The following is a 19941-nucleotide window of genomic DNA, read 5'->3' as shown; positions in this document are numbered from 1 at the left end:
GAGGCATCCTAGTTCGAGAAAGAGAAATTTATTGGAGTATCGCAGCAAACGCAGCCAGTTTGTAGCCGTAGGTTTACTTCAAATAACCAAGACAGGAAATGGAAAGACATTTTCCTCCATAGCCTAAAACATCCACACAACATCAACTACATCTAGTTTCTACTTTTTTACAGTTTCATGTAACTGTGTGTGTGTTCAGGCAGCTCGGCGTGCAGCATCACCCGCTGTTTGTCACCATCTGTTTGCCTCTCAGGCACACACCAGCGGTCCAGGGTTCAGGACACGAGGCTTCATCGGGGCGTCCCGGTGGATCTGCAGGGTTTGAGGCGCCGTAGTTTCCAAACTGTCAATGAACCCTTTTGTGTTTGTCGCTCAGACTCCCTGCTCGCTTTACCGCCATTGTTTATTTCACTCCCCACTGAGAGGACAGATTGAAGCTCAGAGATAAACGGGAACAATGCACAAATGAGCAGTGATACATTATTTCAACGGGATATAAGTAAAGCCGAGAGAGTGCAGCTGAAACAGGGTGCAGAATCAGTGATTAATCAGACGATCAGCAATCAGAAAATATACAAGTACAGATTCTGGTAATCGGTCGATCCCAACTTGATCATCTTAGTCTCATATCATTATTAATTAAACAATTAATCAATACATTTTTGGCATTTTATAGACTAAATGATCATTTTACTGTACTTGGTCATGAAAGTGATGCATTAATTACTTTAAATATCAGTCAAAAAGAAAGTTAAATAGCAGAAAGATAAATGTGGACACTGAGATGTTGAAAGTAGCATAAAGCTTTAAAAATGTCTGACAAAGCGCTGCTGAAACAAACAGAAAAAAAGATAGTTTGAATAATTCATCTTGTAAGCCAGTCAAAATGTCAAGCACGTGGTTGTTAATGCTTTAAAAATTTGATGTTCTTTATCGTTATTAATGCAACAGCAGACTTTTGAGCTCTGAAAACTTAACTTGGGCCTTACCCTATCCCAAACCCGTCTCACTCTTCATGCCTAAACCTGAACAGGCCAACCAACAAAGGCGACGAGTACTAACCAATCAGAGGCAGAGTTGGACAGGTCAATACTTTGCCACCCTGGGGGGGAAAAACAAAATTGCGTACAGTTCAGTGTATGTTCTTCTGTGTTTTCTGGCGGCGCAGCCTCACAATTTTTTCGTCTGTAAGCCACCTACCAACCCGTGGCTACTCCCGCCTCATCAAAGATGGATGCCTTTTTATATTTTTATGGAGAGAGCGAGGAAGGGAGAGCGAGGTGTAGTTAACAGTGGATCAATAATAAATTGCACCCGGTTCTTTTTATGCCTCTTTCAGCGGAAGACTTAAAAGCACTTCTGGCCGCTACAAATCTGCTTGTCTGGTCACTTTGAATGCTGATGGGGAGGAGAGCGTGTGTTGACACAGTGTCTTGTTATTAGTGCGGAGGGAGGAGATGTGATGGTGCATGTTTAACGTGATTCAGATCCTCTACTTGACTCCGCCGAGGGGGTGTCAGCTGATGTATGAGCATCTCTCGGGCTGCAGGAGATCCTGTCGTGTCGGTGGTGACAAATCGATCGCATTTCCTTGAAAAATGCGTCGATGTTGGCGCAACACGAGGGGCAGCGTTTGGGTTTCCGAGCCCGTGATCTCCTGTCATGAACTGAATAAGAAATGCAGTGTCAAAGTGTTTATTCATCATCAGGACACACGGGGATGAAGAACCGTGAAATGTCGTTTAAAAATTCATATAATCTGTGCTCATTAATGTGAAAACCCTTAGAAATGAAATATTAATTATTGCTTTGTGAAATGGAAATGACATGTAATATGTAAATGCCACTTAATAAATAAGTAGGTGCTATATAATTACTTTTACACGTGTTTATTGAATGATTTCTTTCCCCCCTTTTCCTAAATATTGTGGGTTAATTTTGTCATGAAGTGATGATCTGCGTGCTCATTAACTTCCAGACTAAAAAAGATGAACAACTACACATTAAGATAAACAGGAAGTCTGTGTTCACCACGTAAAAGGTGTCGCAACTCATGTTGGTCAGACTTATTCCTCTTTTTCTGATATTGGTGGTTTTTACTCAGCAGATTTTGGATGATGTGGCTTCTTACTTCTTCCTTTATTTGTCCGTGCAGTTCCTGTACGTGCTGTCCTGAGCTTTGTTTTTTTGTTTTATATGAGCTCACCCGAAATATTCAAACCAACTTAATCTCAAATCTTGAAACCCACAGAGTGAACTGTAAACACCGCCTGTCTCTCTTCCTTTACAGCTCTTCAGAGAAGTTAGAATAATGAAGATCTTGAATCATCCCAATATAGGTAAGTGGGTCTCACAAACACAAACACTTTATGTTAGCACAAGTAGCGTCCACTCACATGAGCTTTAACACCTGAACAGTTGATGATGTAAGATAAATGTGTCTCTCACGATATTTTCTACGAGAAAGTAGGCGTTCAAAAATCTCAGTCATTTACATTTTAGCCTGACGTTATGAAGGTTTGCTGTCTGCCTGCTCATAAACACTTGACCTGCAGGTCTCTGACCTTCGACTTTTATGTAACCGAACAGTCACATGAACCAGCAACATGCTGCCAGCCTGCATTTCATCTGCGTGTTCGAAGCCAGACGCACTGTTGGTGAAGCTTTTTGGTTCCCTTTTCTTATTTGTTTTGGTTCACACAGAAGTCACAGGGGATTACTGAGGAGGAACTTCTTTAAAATCACATTTGTGAAAATACAGCAGCCATTTAAAGTGAGAAGACGGGGCGAACACTGCAGATGCGGTTTAAATTTTATAACGTGGATGCAAACATTTCATTGTGTCATTAACTTCATGGCTGCTGTCCTCTTTAACTGTATCCGATTGATGAGACTAAAAATTGGTGGGTCGTTCTTTCCGCTTTGTTTTGGGATCAGAAAGCGAAGCAGTTCTGATCAATAAGTAAGTTAATACACTGCCTGGAGCTGTAGAAACGTTGGCATCACACAGACACTGCGACAGGAAATGGTAACTAACCGTAAACCACTGCAGCAACGAGCAGCAAATTTGATGAAAACCTCAGCTGTTGAAGGCTTAAACATCTTTCAACTAAAGAGTCTTTTCATTGTCAGATAGTCTGTCGTCTAAGATGCAACAAATGCGCCGATATCACAATATCTGTGATTCCCTGATATCGTCTAACCGATATGTCTGTTGGCCTCTAAAAGATACCCTGACTTTAATATATTGTTAAGGTTGTAAAGATGCAAGTTGTAACACAAAGAAGTGCATTAAATGCTCGTAAAATATTTGGACCAACATGCACCTAAAACGTCAGATCAAAGCTCCTTCTTCCTCCTCATTCACCAAACTTATTTTTACAGTATATGCACACACAAAAACACATGAACGAAGAGAATCAGAGTTGTAAAAAGTACCTAAAAGTAAAGATAATGTGTTAAAATATTACTTTGGTCACCCATTTGAATATTATTTGAGTAGAAGTTTTAAAGCATTTAACATTAAATGTACTGAAGTAGCCAATATTCAGCATTTTTGGGATCATCAGAGCTGTTTGGGTTTATTTGTGCCTCCCAAATGTCGTCGAGTGGAAATATAAAGCAGCAGAAAATGGAAATATTCAAGTACGTGCATGTATCTCAAAATTGCACTTAATTACAGTTGTTGAGTAAATGCGCTTAGTCACATTCCACCACTGCACAGAACAAACACACACATACGCATGTGTTTTAAAGCGCACACCTCAGACACCCTGCCACGGTGCGTTTGGTTTCGGAGACGGGATTCCCCGCTAATTACTTTTAATTTCCTCTCCTCGCGCTCCATGATTTCCTCTGCAGAAATGTGATTATAATTACCGGGCTGATAGTAAGCGGCTCACCAGCCCGTTCACTCTCCATCTCCACCTCTCCACCCTCTCGCTCATTGTCTTCCATCCCACCTTGTCTATATTTAGCAGCCACAGCCGCTCATCACACAGTCTTTTATATCTCCGCGCTCGACACACTGCAGTGAGGGGAAGGAAGAAGAAAAAAAAAACAGCTTTTGGACTGTACTGTAAATATTGAGTGCTGCTCGGCTCGGCTCGATGCTGTGCTTACATGGTCACGACACACACACACACACACAGACGCACACAGATTCACATAACTTCCCTCGTCCCCTCCTCTCTCTAGGTGTGTTTGGAAACATTTTTGGCGTTTGTTTCCATGAATCCATCGCTGTCTCTGTCTGAAACTCTGCCAACCTCAGGCTTAATTGATAATTAATCATTTCCTCTCTCTCTCTCTGTGTCTCTCTCCCTCCTTCAGTGAAGCTTTTTGAAGTGATTGAGACGGAGAGGACGCTCTACCTAGTGATGGAGTACGCCAGCGGAGGTGAGATAACATTTTGTCGCCGTAAACGGGAACATTTTTTACCTCCCAACACGTTGTTTCATGAGCCTCGTACGAGACTTTCCTCAACCCGAAAAGGAAGCTGTCGTCCTCACACTGGAGTGAAAACGGCTTATTTCCACCTGCATTCGTACAAAGGCAGGGAGACTGTGCATGAAACAAAATATAAGCAAGAAGCTGAACATCAGATGTAGTTGGTAGGAACGAGCACTCTGTGTGCGGCTCCCAAGGTCCCGAGTATGATTTATTAACACCAAATGTGATAAATGTGCGTTAATAATTTAAATACACCGGGAGGGGCATGTAGTGTGCAGACTCTTACTTCTGTCTGAGAGGACCAACGTAGGAGAACACAGAGCTGAGGAAATATCTGCTGATACCTTAATATTTGTCAGTTATAGGAAGTTGTGGAGTTGGATCCATAACTCAAAGCAACATCTTCATGATAAGACATAGTTTGTTATTTCCTAATTTCCTATTCCTTATAAATTGGAATAAATTGAACATTAAAGGGCGACTCCATCAATTTTACACATTACAGGTCTTGGGGAGTACTACTGCATATGTGAAACAAGTAGTATAAAGTCGTTTGTGTCTCAAGAGGAAGCTGCGTGTGATCTGATAGATTGCCTCCAGTGATGTCACTCGGTGGCTCAAGCTGCATTGTGGGTAATGTAGGCAACATGTTTTGAAAAGGAAGAAGAATGTGTTAGACTAGTAGACTGATTTTCAAAACCAGATTACAAGCAGCTTCCTCTGGAGCTACTAAATGTGAGGAGTTACCTTTGAAATATGTTTCTATCCCCCAGTTTTTATGTGCATTTTCCATTTCTACAGGAAAAAAAGCAGATATGTTGAAAATATTGGGGAAGAATTCACCAATGCTTTGGAAATTTGGTTACAGGATTAGTGTAAAATCGCATCGTTCTCGACAGGAAAACGTCTTCAAAAAACTGTGTTTGCTTTCGTACAGTCGTCAAAATGTGTGAAACTTGAAATCGGCTCCCTGGAGGCTGAAAGTGCTGAAGGGATGATGACACATGCTAATGCAGAGTCAGAAATCGGTCTGATGGAAACATAGAGCGGCGAGTCAAAAACCAAAACAAAAAGCTGTGGTCACGTCCGCTCAGCGTCGCCCAGATACGAATGCACTTCCTCCAGTTGAAGCACGTCGTTCTTCCTCCTCCGTTGCTACACACACCTGATTGTGACTAACAACAGTGTGAGTCTGTAGCAGTAAAGTCGTCACGATTTATGTTATTTTTATCAGAGGTGAGTGGCTTTGTACTACAGCTAATGAAGAGAGAGGCTCATTAACCGTGGCAAATGTTAGAAAAACATTTCCAGGAAAAGATGAACTAATGTGTACAAACACACAGAAGCACTGACTTTAGTCACTAATGACATTTATTATCCTACTAACGGTTGTCGGCGTTGGTCAAAGTGCACTTTTTTTTATAGCTTTGCAAAATGGAGAAACTCCAACATCTCAACATGAGTTTACTTTCCTTTATTTCTCATTTAATGCAGCGCCTCACATACACAGGACATAAAAGGCACATCTCAACATTGATTTCTTGGAAAAGGTCGTGTTCGGGACGCTCTGCCAAGTAGAGACGGCAAATTGTAAAGATCTGCTCGTAGAGGAGGAAATCTCATTATGACCGAGGCTGGGACTGTGATCGTTGGCCAGATGCGTTCGATCTTAATGAAGCAAATCTAATATTTATCTCGGTTTGGGATTGATTTTCTTGGAATTCAAGAAGAATCTCAAGGCGCAACCCGTCAGCTCGGCCTCCAGCACAGCAGATTGTCTTCTGGGCTGAGAGGATCTCTGCAGGAACTTCATTCACCGTACACAACACAGGTGTTAAATTCAGATTTTATGAATCAATATTGGATCATTCAAATAAAGATGGACATAAATCGGCAAATCCATTTCTGTTCAAACATAAACTTCCTGTTTCAAATGTCTAGTTTTTGCTTCTTGCACATTCTCGACTTATTTTTAAAGTAAGATAATGATTTTCTTGCTACTTGCCAGTTTTGTCCCGTACTCTCTTCCCGATGTACAGCTCCTGTTGCGCCCTTTCGCCCCTGACATGAAATGTGTTATCTGGCACATTCTGACTTTAGCAGTTGAATCACAGAGCGTCGATGAATTGATGCATTTCTGGAGCTGTAAAGTATAGAAATGTACAATCCGACCGCCTGCGCAGGTCAGCGCTGAGAGAGTGGGAGGGTTTTGAGGATTCAGGAAAAAGTGGGGGAGGCGTTGTTTTGTTCCTTGTTGTTTTAGTTCCTCATTTTGCCTCGATACGGACACACACATGCACACACGGACTCGCACACAAGGCAGCCGCTCGAGTTCAATTAGCACACGAGCGAGCGTAGTCACGTTTTGGCTGGAAGTGTGCAGAAGTGTGGGCCAAAGGAAGGGTCTGCTGCAGCAGCTTTGTGCCTCCAGGAGAGGCTCAGTGTGGAGGAAGCAGCTCCGCGCTCGCCTCAATATGGTCAAGAAACACCCTCCAACCATGCACATGGGTGATGGTGCAGGCCGGCTGCTTAGAGAAGTTCACCCTGAAGTTATTTTTATCTGCTTATTTTTATAAGTTGTGACTCACTTTTTGTTGCTACCTTCTTCGCATCTCTGACTTTTCATTCATTGCTTTCTGTCTCTTCCTCCGTGTCTAAGACTCCTTGTCATTCTCTAATTCTCTCTTTCTGTGTCTCTCTCTTGCAGGAGAAGTCTTCGACTACCTGGTTGCACATGGAAGAATGAAGGAAAAAGAGGCCAGGGCTAAATTTAGACAGGTACCCAGCTTTCTCCCCCTGCAGTGTTCTGGTTTCACACCTCTGCTCCCGACTCTGCCTCAGACAGGTCGCTGTCCTCTGTCCTGCTTCTGGGACGGCAGTCTGAAGACGGATTAGACATGTCCAAACCCGCCTCTGTCCCCATCACATACCTCTCAATGACTGTCACACATAGTCCAAAGTCATTAAGTGTTGCTTGATGATAAGAAACTGGCCAAAGGCTGAACTATTTTATGTGCAGAAGGAAGCATTAAACTTCAAGAGACGCCGAAGATCTTTTAATACATTTCTGAAGCAGCTGCACATCAGTGAGTCATGAAATCATGAATCCGAGTAACATTTAGAAAACAGAAAATGTACTACATTTTGTTCTACTGTGGTAAAAACCCTTCAGCTGTTTTAAGACTGAACATGACTGCAGTTTGACTCAAAACTGTGTCATAAAGAGGTAGTCAGCACTCAAATGTACGGTCACATTACACTTCCAGCCTCAGGATGTTTGCTCCGTCTCCCACTCATTTTGGGTGAAGCCTGCATGAATTCATGCATGCTCGATTCAGTCGGCCAAGGTGGACTCTTTGTTCACAACTTTGTTTAACTTTGACCGAGCGGATGTGGTCATTCAGCCAATAGAAACAGTGAGAATAACACGTCGTTACTGTGGCGGGGGTTCTCACCATGTTTAGTTGAGGTGTGAATCTTCACTGGTGTCGTGATTCGATTGCGATTCACTTGTCAGTGATTCTCGGTGCAATGAAAGCGTGTCCCTAGAAATCAGTAAAACTGTTCCAACAATGCAGCTTTTGTAAGATTTCAATGGGGGAAAAAGGTTTTTAGAGACTTTAAGATGCATCTGTGGTTCATGCAGTATCAAACAAATATGAAGCCAAAACATATTGAAGAAAACTCACTTTATTCAGTTTTCTCAGTTCTACTTTATGAAGCTTTTTTGCAGCGGTGTAGATTTGGAAACGTCGCCTTCAGCAACAAATAATAATGGAGCAAAGGAAAAATGGATAATTGCACTGCAATAACAGAGACTGCAAAAAGTCAGTGAGAGATAAAACTAAGGCAAGATGTAAAAAGTGAATATTTCTAAATGTACTTTGCCTTTGTACTCTAATATTTGTAATGCATCAGATCATTTGTGACCTGGACTGTGAGAGATAACTGTACAGTAGTTTGACTTCACAGAGGAAACCTGCTTTCTCACCCTCCTGGTGTCTTCAGCCACACCTGTGTTATGTTTCATCTTTCCTGTCGGTGTCGACCACATCTCCTCCTCCTCCTCCTCCCCCTCCTCCTCTACCACATCCTTTATCACAGTCTGAGAGCTGAACACCAGACATTTAACTAAACTCTCTGCTTGTCTTTTTCCTCGTACAGATCGTATCGGCGGTGCAGTACTGCCACCAGAAGCACATTGTTCACAGAGACCTCAAGGTGAGTTCAGAGAAGTCTCGGAAAGAGGCTGTGGGAACTTTTCGTGCACCGACGGTAGCTTCATTTGACCAGAATGCAATGCAGCCACATGATGGGTTGTTGTGTGTGTGCAGCCATTATCACCAGCAGCATCACTGTGTTCTCTGGACTGGAAATGTAGGCACATGAACATGAACAGAAAATGATCTTCGTTAAAAATATGAACCATACTGGATGATTTTATCTGGTACATACATGCACGTTTCGCGAGGACATTTCTAAAGTATCGAGATATATAATTTAATGCCCCGCCCCAGTTGGATTCTGCATGTCTGGGTGCCATGTTGGATTAAATTTGTGTCCCTTGTTTCGGTTTTCTTCTTCATATATGTGTATTTATATATTTATATATGTATATATTTATATATCGAGGTAGTTTATGACAGAATCAAACAAACCAAAAACCAAGTAATCTCCTTTTAGTTGCACACCTCTGTCCTCCATTATGATATATAAGGGATTGTATAAAATAAAATGCATTTCACTCTTTTTTTTGACCAAACCTTTTTGTTATTAAACTGACAACATGTGAGTATTTATGTCTTGAGATTTTCTGCATGAAAACCTGATATTTAAGATGTTAATTTGCACTCTGCAACTAACGTCAACGCACTGTAATCGCTGTATCCATGTTAATCATTATATCCCTGCGAAGAGTTTAAATTAGCAAAGCGTCTCTACTTTTGAGGCTAATTACGGCTGACTCATATCGGACAGAAAAGGTCAGAGTGTTGTGCTGACGTCAGTGTTACGTGTTTTATGACTCTCCTCTTAACTCCCATATTCCCTCTGACGACTCGCACACACCACATCTCACTGCAAAATGCAGCATATGCTGCTAATGAGGCTCCGCTCTGCCTTTTTCCGACTTTCTCCTCAGCCCTACTTCCACCGTTAAAACGTATCATTACGTGACAGTAGGCGGCCCCTCTAAACTGCGCACATGTTCAGCACCACACCACCCGTTGTAGTGTAAATGGACCTCCTCAGCTTCGCAGCCGTGACGTGCTTCCACTTCTCAGAGTATAAATATTGATGCGTCTGTATTTTTATCTCAGTGGGAGTCGCTCGACGAAGAGAGGTCCGTGTATCTTCCTGCACGTCTAAACTGTTTCCTCTGTAGAGCTTCGTGAATGATCCATGAGCAGGGAGATGTGAGAGCAGTCTCTCCTGTCTGCACTATGTTTGCAGAGGATACACGTGTGTGTTTGTCCCTGTGTGTAAAGAGGGCAGGCGTCCATACGTCACAGGTGTGATCGAGGTTACATTTTAACCAGCGAATGAACCGTGATCCCTCGGCCTCGTCTGACACATTCCTGACTCTGCTGTCACTCACCGAGTCTTTCTTTTGTTGTTGTTGTTGATGGTCAGTCTCGGTGTACTGAGTGTTGTTTACTCCTCCTGCAGCTGAAAGCAGCTCAGGATGACGGCTCGGTCTTTTCTGTGCTCTCTTTTGCTTCAGCTTCCTAATTAGTGTTTTCGCCTACAGCTGCTTGTGAGCAGATGTTTGAGTCGAAGTCCTCGGTCTTTGTTTGAACATTTTCATTCACAAAGGAGATGTTTAGTGTCATTCGATCAGACTATATCAAACCAGATCACTCAATCAATATGAATATGCAAAGAAATTATAAAATCAGTTGGTAAAGCAACAGAAACTCGATGTGATTTAGTCGAGGCACAAAATTAGCACCCGGCCATCACGCTAATGATGGCTGGTACATTTGTTTCACTCGCAGCAAACAAAACAATGGTAGTCTATTGAATGTCTGGTTAAAATAGAGCATTCATAGTCCTTTGTCCAACAGAAATGACAAAAGACGTGCTGCTTTTCTTTCATACTTAATTTGGGGCTTAAGTTACCTGTAATGAGCATTTTTCACCATTTCCTGGCTTTTTATACACTAAATAATAGTTCCTCATTTTGAGAAATGCTCTTATTCGCTTTCTTCAAGAGTCAGATGAGAAAATTAAAACCACTCTGAAGCCAGTTAGCTTAGCTTAGCATAAAGACTTGAAGCAAAGGAAAACAGCTAGCCTGGCTGTTTGGTCTTGTTTGTGTAACCTTTACAGAAAAAAGTGTAATATAACTTCTTAGTTCGATGTTTTGAAGGTAAAACGCATCATAACCTCTGACCTTCGTGTGTTCGTACTCAGGCTGAGAACCTGCTGCTCGACGCAGACATGAACATCAAGATCGCAGATTTTGGCTTCAGTAACGAGTTCACTATGGGCAACAAGCTGGACACGTTCTGCGGTTCTCCGCCATACGCAGCACCGGAGCTTTTCCAGGGGAAGAAGTACGACGGGCCGGAGGTGGACGTCTGGAGTCTGGGGGTCATCCTGTACACGCTGGTCAGCGGCTCGCTGCCCTTCGATGGACAGAACCTCAAGGTAGGACGGCGCTGATGATGTCCGGATGCTATACTTGGCGTGTCTTATGAACTGATGTTATTAAATTGCATTTACATCCATTTGTTGATTTCCCAGAGTGTTCATTATCCAGAATGTGACTCATCGCATTGTGAAGTGTTTTGTTGACTTCCTGTTCGTCGTCCTCGTTCTCTGCAGGAGCTGCGGGAGCGTGTGCTCAGAGGGAAGTACCGCATCCCTTTCTACATGTCCACAGACTGTGAGAACCTCCTCAAACGCTTCCTGGTGCTCAACCCGTCCAAGCGGGGTACTCTCGAGGTGAGGGAGGACGCAGAAAATGTAAATATACCTCTCAATTCTTAACACACTCCCACAGCACGTCTGCACCACCGGAGAATGCCATCTATCCTCCACCTCTCCAACAAAACCCCCCTTCCCCTCCTCTCGGCTCCTGCATCCCCTCCTGCATCATCTTCTCTGACACCCACGGTGTCCTGTTTTCTGTGTGCGCCGGCCCACACTCTCCTCCTCCTTTCTGATGCTGCAACCATGAATAATGCATCGTCATTCTTGTTTTGTACCAAAATTGTCTTTCTTGTTCACTTCTCCGCCTTTTTATCTATGAGTCGACGGTACCTCGCAGCGTTCATCGAGGCACGTTAAAACAAGCTCAGTCGAAGCCGACCTGAACGTGATAGAAAGAACAGTGGAGTGCAAGTGGGAAACCGTGTTTAAAGGGGTTATTCGTGGCCGAGATCACGATTTTGTGGCCAAAACTAGCTACTCCCAAGTCCTTTTTTCTTTGGCCAAGTTAGGAAAATGTCGTTGTTACACTGCTGCACTTCTCCAATATTACAAATGCTCGCTCGCTCTCTTCCTTCGCTGTAGCTCACACGGTGACTGCTGCTCTCTTTGAATCCCTCGTTAAGCTGCGGAGTAGACAAATTTACAAACAATAACTGACAAATCCTGCATAGCATGCCTGTAAATGAAGGTTGAATAATGATAAAACGGCATAATCTTCCACCTCCAAGCTCAAATCTTCCAAGCAAGCACTACACGTTTTAAGAACCTGAAAAAGAACAAACATGGAGTCGGCATATTCGTCTAAAAGCACCGTATTTCAGAGGCTAGCGTGCTTTCTATGTAAAATAACAAACAACCGGAGCTGTAAGATAAATGTAGTGAAGTAAAAAGAGCGATATTTCCCTCAACAAGCGAGTCAACATAAATTAGCAGCAAAGATCACGATAAGTCCAAAATGTCTGTTACTGCAGTATAATAGACAACATGTTTTGATTTGTTGCCGGAGCCTGCCAGTGTTAACAGAGTCTGCCCTGCTAAAGGTCAAACTGTGTCAAAATGTCCTGAACCGCAAATCATTCTTTAATTTTCCACGATTCATAAGTGGACAAAAATATTTAGACATTTCATTTCCCTCGGAGCATCTGCGGAGATTAAAAATAGTCGTGTTTGATGTCAGAGGCAGAAAGGACGGCGAGAGAATTGTTCCACAGATCAATCAGGCCGCTGATCGCGTTGTCAGAAACTGTTAATGATCGTCTTTTTCTAGCTGGAATCGTGCGGCTCTGCCTGACACCCGACAGCATATCATTAACATATAAAACGTTGTTTCTTGAGGAGTATTTTTGGCACAAAACTCTGAACTGGATCAGCTTTAAAGGACGTGTTGTGTTTAATTAAAGAGACGCTTTCCATCTTTTATTTGCTTTTGGAGAGCAGGAATCTTTTTTTTCTTCTCTTGCGCGTCTCCTTCCTTTCCGTCGAGCTAAATATAAGTGATTTTTAACAAAACGCTGTTGGCTCGACTCAGAGGGTCACATGTGTCGGCCTCAGATGACACATGATTGCCCTGGTTTATAGCAGAAGGTCTGGTTGCATCAGAGCCTGATCAGTGATAATTAGTTTGGCTCTGTCGTTATTAAAACCCCAGAGAGCGATTGATCAGCTGCAAATTAAAACAAAAGGTGCAAACAGACGAGACGCAGCACAATATGGATGTTACAGTGAAAGGATACAACACGCAGTATGTTCATTTTCATCTTCTGCCTTTTATTTAAAGAGCACCAGTTAAAAATGACTTACGTTTGATTTGTAGTAGTACTACTGCGAGCGGAGATCGTAGATGGTGAAGACGACATGAAACAAGTTAAAGAAAGACTCTGTGTGTTGCTGCTTTTCAGTAACACACATCTAGCAAGGCAAACCTCCTCGCCCACAACAACCACAGCTTCTATGAGGAGTATAATTAAAGCACAATGCCGTCTGATCACGTTTAATACAACCATCCACGTTCTGCGGTGGTGATGTGACGTGTGAAATCCTTTTATGCAGAAAGCTATAAGTTAAAACCACTTTGGATATAAAAGTATAAACTCATCCTTGTTCTCTAAGTTGGCGTCATCGTCTGTAGAGCAGCACAGACTTATAAATCGATGTCAGAGAAATGTTTGAGGTCATTGAGACTCTGTCGCTGTGACTTAGTCGAGACTCTAACGTGTTAATTGTTTTGCCTCCAAGCTGGAAACAGCCGTGTCCGGAGACGTTATTGTTTTCGCTTTCGTCCGTCTCTAATACTTATAAACCTAAAAATCTGGTTACTTTCATCCACATCATTCCAGAAAACGTGTAAAAATGCATATTATTAATATGTTATACTGCTACCGGCCTCAAAATCTTTCTTTCTCATGTCTTTCGGGCTCTAATTGTCTCACTTTGCTTTTGCAGCAAATCATGAAGGATCGATGGATCAACGCAGGATTTGAAGAGGACGAGCTCAAGCCTTACACTGAACCTGAGCTGGACATCACGGACCAGAAGAGAATAGGTAAAAAAAAAAAACCATCACACCGAGTCAAATATTGTCCTTCCCATCTATTACAGTAAAACTATATGGTGTCTTTGATGGTGAGAAAATGTCTGAGGCGTTAAACGAAGCGCTCCACAGACTCGGTCTCATTATTTCAGTGCTGAAGAGGCTTTAAAGAAAAGATGAAACGTGAGGATGAATAAATAAACACGAGCTGTGCTGCTGCATGCGACTAAAGAGTGGAGATGGAGAGAGGGAGAGCGCGACAGAGAGAGAGAGAGAGAGAGAGAGAAGCCTCCCCATCGTGCCCTGGATGAAAGCTGTAAACGAGGGGGAGCTCTTACGTAAGAGCAGCTGAGGTTGGCTGTCGGTGCACATGTGCCGGTGCAAACTCCCAGTTACCCAGCGAGTGCAGGAGAGAGGAGATGTCTCAATCTTGCAGAGGAATCCCTGAATCCTTTAATAATACATATAAAAGCTTACGTAAACATTCTCCCAAATGAAAAGGAAGATATTTTAGGGGAGATCGTGTCTCCCACTGCAAAAATGATTTAAACAGTCGTGACTTCAGGAGGGATGTGAGTCACTTTTACGTAAAAGTCACAATGGTAATCTCACAGAGTCGGGCGTGGTAACAATAGAAAACGATCAGATTAACACAAAAAAGGCTGCAGCAGAACTTATTTAACCAAAAAATAAGCTGTCGAGATAAAAGCTGCAACAACATGTCGACCAATCGAATCGGATAATTGATCTGCAGCCAGGACCGCAGCTAACGGTTATTTTCATAATTGATTAATCTGCAGATTATATTTTTAGAGAGTAGAATATAAAGATTATTCTACTAATCACGTCCTTCATTTCTTTTTTTTGGTTTGATTGAGATATTTTTATTTTGAGCACTAAAAAAAAAAAAGAAACAAACCGTGAAATTAAAGCGTTCAAACATAAGAACAGAAATTAAAGAACAGAAAACCTCAAAATCTAAATTCAATAAACAAACGTCTTCAACTAACAGTCCAAAACCCCAAAACAGCAAATCTTCATATTTAACAAGCTGGAAACAGACGATTTTTGACATTTTTGCTTGAAAAATACTTTCTTTTCAATCATTTAACTATTTGTTGCGGCTCTTCCTGCAACTAGATTAACAGTGAGACATTTTTTAAACCATTAATGTCAAAATTCCCCACCCCCAGTCCATCCAGGCTGAATTAATTAAATCCCCTTTCCTTAGTCTTCTGTGAGAGTACGTCTGTTTTTTGGACTTTTGAGGACGACTTTAGTTCTTGAAGCCGTGAAAGACATTTTTTACTGTTTTTATTTGACATTAAATCATCGACAGATTAATCCAAAATGAAAATAATCGCTCGGCTGCATGCGTCGAGGAGATTCTTCTCATGTCAGCTCAGTCTGTAAAGTTTAAGGTTTTAAAATCTGATGCTTCTCCTGTGGGAGAACAGAAAACTTCCTGGATAACATGACTTTTAATTTTAACATCAGCTGTCAAACGTCACACGGGCGTCGTTCCTCTTTCTGTCACGTCAGAATAAACCTTTAACAAACGTTTCCAGAAAGGAAAATAAAAATATCCGTTATTATTTACTTTGACGATAAACAATTTGAGGAGGAGAAGGAAGCAGCCGTGTTGAGGGGAGCAGGAGACACAGTGAGAGAGAGAGTGAGGACATGGATGATGAAAGATGGTTATCTCAGATTCTGCCTGGTTACAGAGGCAGGGCTCGTTTCTCACCCTCAGTCTGACGTTTCAGCCGGTTTTCCAAGAAGCTCGATGTTTCCCTGCAGGTCGAACACGATTAAAGTTTCCAGGTATAGAAGACAGACTCTTTTTTTAAAAAAAAATCATGACGTGGGTGTTTTCTTTATTAGTTTACTGAGATTTGTCACGTCTGCCAGGCTGGATTACTCCACGTCGGCGTGGAAAGAATTAATTCGACTAAATTAGAAGATGTCAGTCAGTAAAAAACGTGCACAGGAGAGCTGTAAACCAACCGAACATAATGGCATTAGCACGGCTTTCAGTGTGACGCGATGATCAGAACGCAGCCCGAGAGGCTTTTTCTCTCCCTGACGTCAAGAAAATTCTGTCGGACAGGATGAATTATTTGCATTTATAGAGTTTGTGGTATTTTGAAAACGGTAAACATGGAGTTTTTTTGCTTAAAAGGTGTCATGAGTGAGGGTTTGGGCTTCTTAAAGCAGATACAGTTGCAGGTTGCAAGTCATCCAAAGCACCATTGAGCAGAAACTGGTGAAGAAATATCTGTTTGGAAAGTTGTAATAATAAAAAAGTCCCTTTTTAATTAGTTGACACTGTAATAACACCTGTGACGTCGTGCTCATGGTGATGTAGATGTCAAATCCTTGATGGCGTTTGGAGAACAACGAGGTTGCAGCTGCAGCAAAGATGGCGGCGCTGTTTTGAAATGTGTAATGGCGCTAAATCAAATGCATAAATGTTAATGAGCTCATGTTTTATTCCACCGCTTTAAAAATACACATTGTGAAAGTGAAAAATACCAATATTGTACAAATAATAATACATTTTAATCATATTTTTATTAATAACCTTTCATACTTTAAAATGCAGTTCAAAGTGCTTCACAAACAAATAAAAGCATAAAATATATAAAAACATATACGAGAGGTACGAGACACTAATACAAACGTTTCAAGTGTCAGAAAGTCGGATTAAAGACACATAAAATAAAACAATATGATAAAATATCGGACAACATTCATTTTTATTTAAGTAATCACACATCGACTAGAGAAACTCCTTATATATTTATTCTATTTCACAACATTGTGAGCGCAGGATGAACGCCAGCGCTCTCTGGATGAAAAACGATGTAAAGGAGTTTTATAAATTAAATATATATTTATTCAGTTTCTTGTTGGTTGTTAAGAACGTTAACAACAGGATGTGACTCTAATACTGTCTATATTTTTAACATCTATTGTCTTAAAGTAATAAAACACTCATATTAAATCACATTTAAACCATCTGATATGTATTTATGACATTACTGATATGATATTTCAGATTTTACGTCCCTTTTAGGAGTAATGAAAGTGCACAGCAGAGACTCTAACTGCTGTCCACATAAAGCAATCTGCTCCAAGGACGAGACGTTTTATTTTAGAAGCTAACGTTTGCTAAAAATACTGAGATGCTCTGACACTCGCACACTCGTTACTGTCAACATCCCATTGAAGCTTCTCTTCCTCACACGGCTCAAAAGAGCTTCAGGGCTGCAGGAACAGATGTTTGTTAAAATTTTAAAAACGTAACTCTCCGAATGTATTCAGAGTTTGATCTCGAGACGAGGTGGATCTCCTGGTGAAAACGAGCCCGGCGGAGCCGTTGCCGTCGGGAAATCAGAGCACCGTCAGCGAAGCTCGTGACTCATCTTAACACCTTTTACTGAGAAGCCAGTGCTGCCTGCGCTTTGATTAGAAGTGTTCTCCGACGTGTTTCGGATAGAAGAGTGGCTATTAAAAATTAATGGGCGGCGTAGCGTCGGGATGAAAGGATGGAAAGCCTTCATATAATGCATGTTGGGGGAGGGAAACACACTCGCAGGGATAAATGTTGCTGCAGCAGGAAACTCCGCTCTGCTTCACCTGACATGCTGCTACAAACGTGAGCTGGACGATGGGGAGGCGGTGCGTCATAGTCACGTGTGTGTGTGTCTCTGTGTGTCTGTGTGTGTGTGTGTGTGTGTGTGTGTGTGCGCTCTGTAACACTCTGCCTGCTTCTGATTGATCGAGGCAGAACCAGAGAGAAGGAAAAGGACTGATTGTTTCTGATTTCCTCACCTCTCGAACACGATTCCCGCTTCACCCTTCATGTAATAATCACAGAGGAGCGTCTGCAAAAGGCCAGACCGAGAATTTCACATGAAACATTAATAATCTGCCATATGCTGTTGGATATCTCGTCTATATTGTCGCTCCTTATTCTGCTAAATAAGTCACACTGCCTGTGAGCGTGTTCGTAGAAAATGTACGCCGAGATGCTTTTGAGGCGTTTCCTAGTTTTAGAAAGATTTCTTACATGTTCTTTTGATATCCAACTTTTGATTTCCCCAAAATTGGTGATTGTAGTATTTTATTATTTTTTCTAAATGAGCCGTGTTTTGTGTCTTGTTTTGTGCAGATGTGATGGTCGGGATGGGCTTCAACCTGGAGGAGATCCAGGAGTCTCTGGCCAAGATGAAGTATGACGAGATCACAGCCACCTACCTGCTGCTGGGCAGGAAGGCCTCCGAGGTACAAACCTTTGGTTTTGTTTCCAGTTTGCAAACTCTACTTCTTCTTCTTCTCCAGCCATGTGCAAGCTGTACCACCAACTTCCGACGAACTACGCTTAGCAAAGCCTTGTTTATTCACGCTGCCTGGTTCTCTAGTTTGACGGTGGGACATGAACCTGTTATTTGTCTGTTTGTCTCCCAGCTGGAGCCCACCGAGTCGGCCTCCAGCAGCAACCTGTCTCTGGCCAAACCCAGACCCAACAGCGAGCTCAACGGCCAGTCGCCCTCACACCTCAAAGTCCAGAGGAGCGTCTCCTCCAACCACAAACAGAGACGTTACAGCGAACAAGGTGAGGCCGACGCACCAGTTAGTTTCTTTCTGCTCTGATCACATCTGAAAACAAAATATCAACCATTAAAACTCTGTGAATTCGGCCGCCATCTGTGCCCGCTGTGCTTTTCCCTCCTTATAAAGTTCAGTTTCTTTCAGTAGCTTGTTGTCAGGCTGATAAAAGCAGTTAAATCAGACCAGTCACACGGTGGAGGCACTTTAACCTTTAGCTTATTTGCACAGCTCAGTGCTGTCCGCTGTGATATAATGCTTTGTCAATAACCTCCGTTTTTTACGGCTTCCTCTCTGTTAGAGCTGCAGCCTGTATGGCTGCACTGAGCAGCTTTAAGCTCCGGCTCTAACACGGCGATTCACAGCCGTCGTTCACTGTACTTTTAAAGAAAGCCGTGGCACTTCAGGTGACACAGTTCAACAACTAAACAGACGCTAATTCGTACATACTCACCTCTGAGAAGCTGGAAACCGTAAAACCACAGCTCTATTTTAGGGGGAAATGGCCTCAGCCTCATTATTTTTGCATTTAAACGCAGACAGCAGAGTGATATATTTTTTCAACTATGAACTAAATCAGCCTACTTCCTTAAAAATACCTTCATGTGCTCTTGATTGTGTCCTCAGTCACTGTTAGTCAGTGTCAGATATTCTCCACATGTAGGTCGTCTCATTTTGGATAAAAACACTTCATTTAAAACGTCTTTTTGCCAGAGGTACAAACAACATCGTTGACTCACCCGTCACACTTCTGTGTCTGTTTTTTTTCTCTCCGTAGTCGGTCAGAACGTCCCTCCAGGGATGTCTCATCCAAAGAGGAGTCAGACCACCACGGCCGAGAACAGCGCCAAGGAGGAAAGTGGAGTCCAGCTGCGTAAACCCAGCACCCCGGGCAGCCGCGGGGCTCCACCCGCCAGCCCTCTGCTGGGCAACGCCAACAACCCCAACAAGGCCGACATCCCCGACCGCAGGAAAGGCGCCACCACCGGCCCGAGCGTGAGTCAATAAGAAGGAAAACAGTGGATTAATTCCTTCTTGCAGAGCAGAAATAAACGACAAGCAAATTACTGCATTTTAAATTTTGCACAGCGTCCCAACTTCTCCCGAGATCGGGTTTATAATCCTCATGATGTTATTTTTAACATCAAACAATGAATTGTCATGTTTTATAATCATGTAAGTTTTAAACGGCCGTATTTATATGGTGTCATGTCTGTTTCTCTACAGAATAACACTGCGTCGGCAGGTATGACCAGGAGGAACACGTACGTCTGCAGCGACAGAAACAACACGGACCGCCTCTCCGTCATCCCCAACGGGAAGGAGAACAGGTGAGAGAGGATGTTTGTTGTCTTTGACCCGGTTTCATCATGAAAAAAACATAAAACTTGCATCAGCACCAAGAGAAA

At 42.5% G+C, this 19941-nt stretch overlaps 1 protein-coding gene across 21 annotated transcripts in view; it reads left to right on the top strand.

The window, feature by feature from the left end:
• The window catches only part of mark3a (MAP/microtubule affinity-regulating kinase 3a), a 49932-nt gene that overhangs the window by 14358 nt on the left and 15633 nt on the right, over positions 1-19941 (top strand). For 13 of the 21 annotated variants that reach the window (XM_084381252.1, XM_084381235.1, XM_084381245.1 and 10 more), the window contains exons 4-14: positions 2291-2339; positions 4333-4398; positions 7160-7230; positions 8617-8673; positions 10867-11103; positions 11281-11421; positions 13831-13930; positions 18096-18208; positions 18392-18539; positions 19311-19528; positions 19760-19863. In XM_084381252.1, the coding sequence (XP_084237378.1) occupies positions 2291-2339; positions 4333-4398; positions 7160-7230; positions 8617-8673; positions 10867-11103; positions 11281-11421; positions 13831-13930; positions 18096-18208; positions 18392-18539; positions 19311-19528; positions 19760-19863 (1304 nt within the window). The remainder of the gene's footprint in view (positions 1-2290; positions 2340-4332; positions 4399-7159; positions 7231-8616; positions 8674-10866; positions 11104-11280; positions 11422-13830; positions 13931-18095; positions 18209-18391; positions 18540-19310; positions 19529-19759; positions 19864-19941) is intronic. The other 8 variants (XM_084381236.1, XM_084381250.1, XM_084381244.1 and 5 more) reach the window with 1 other exon arrangement.

The sequence above is a fragment of the Pagrus pagrus genome (assembly GCF_965226575.1).
Source record: "Pagrus pagrus genome assembly, chromosome: 18".
Taxonomy (NCBI): Eukaryota; Metazoa; Chordata; class Actinopteri; order Spariformes; family Sparidae; genus Pagrus; species Pagrus pagrus.
Note: the sequence above shows the minus strand (reverse complement) of the source record. Positions and strands in the feature narration are given on the sequence as shown.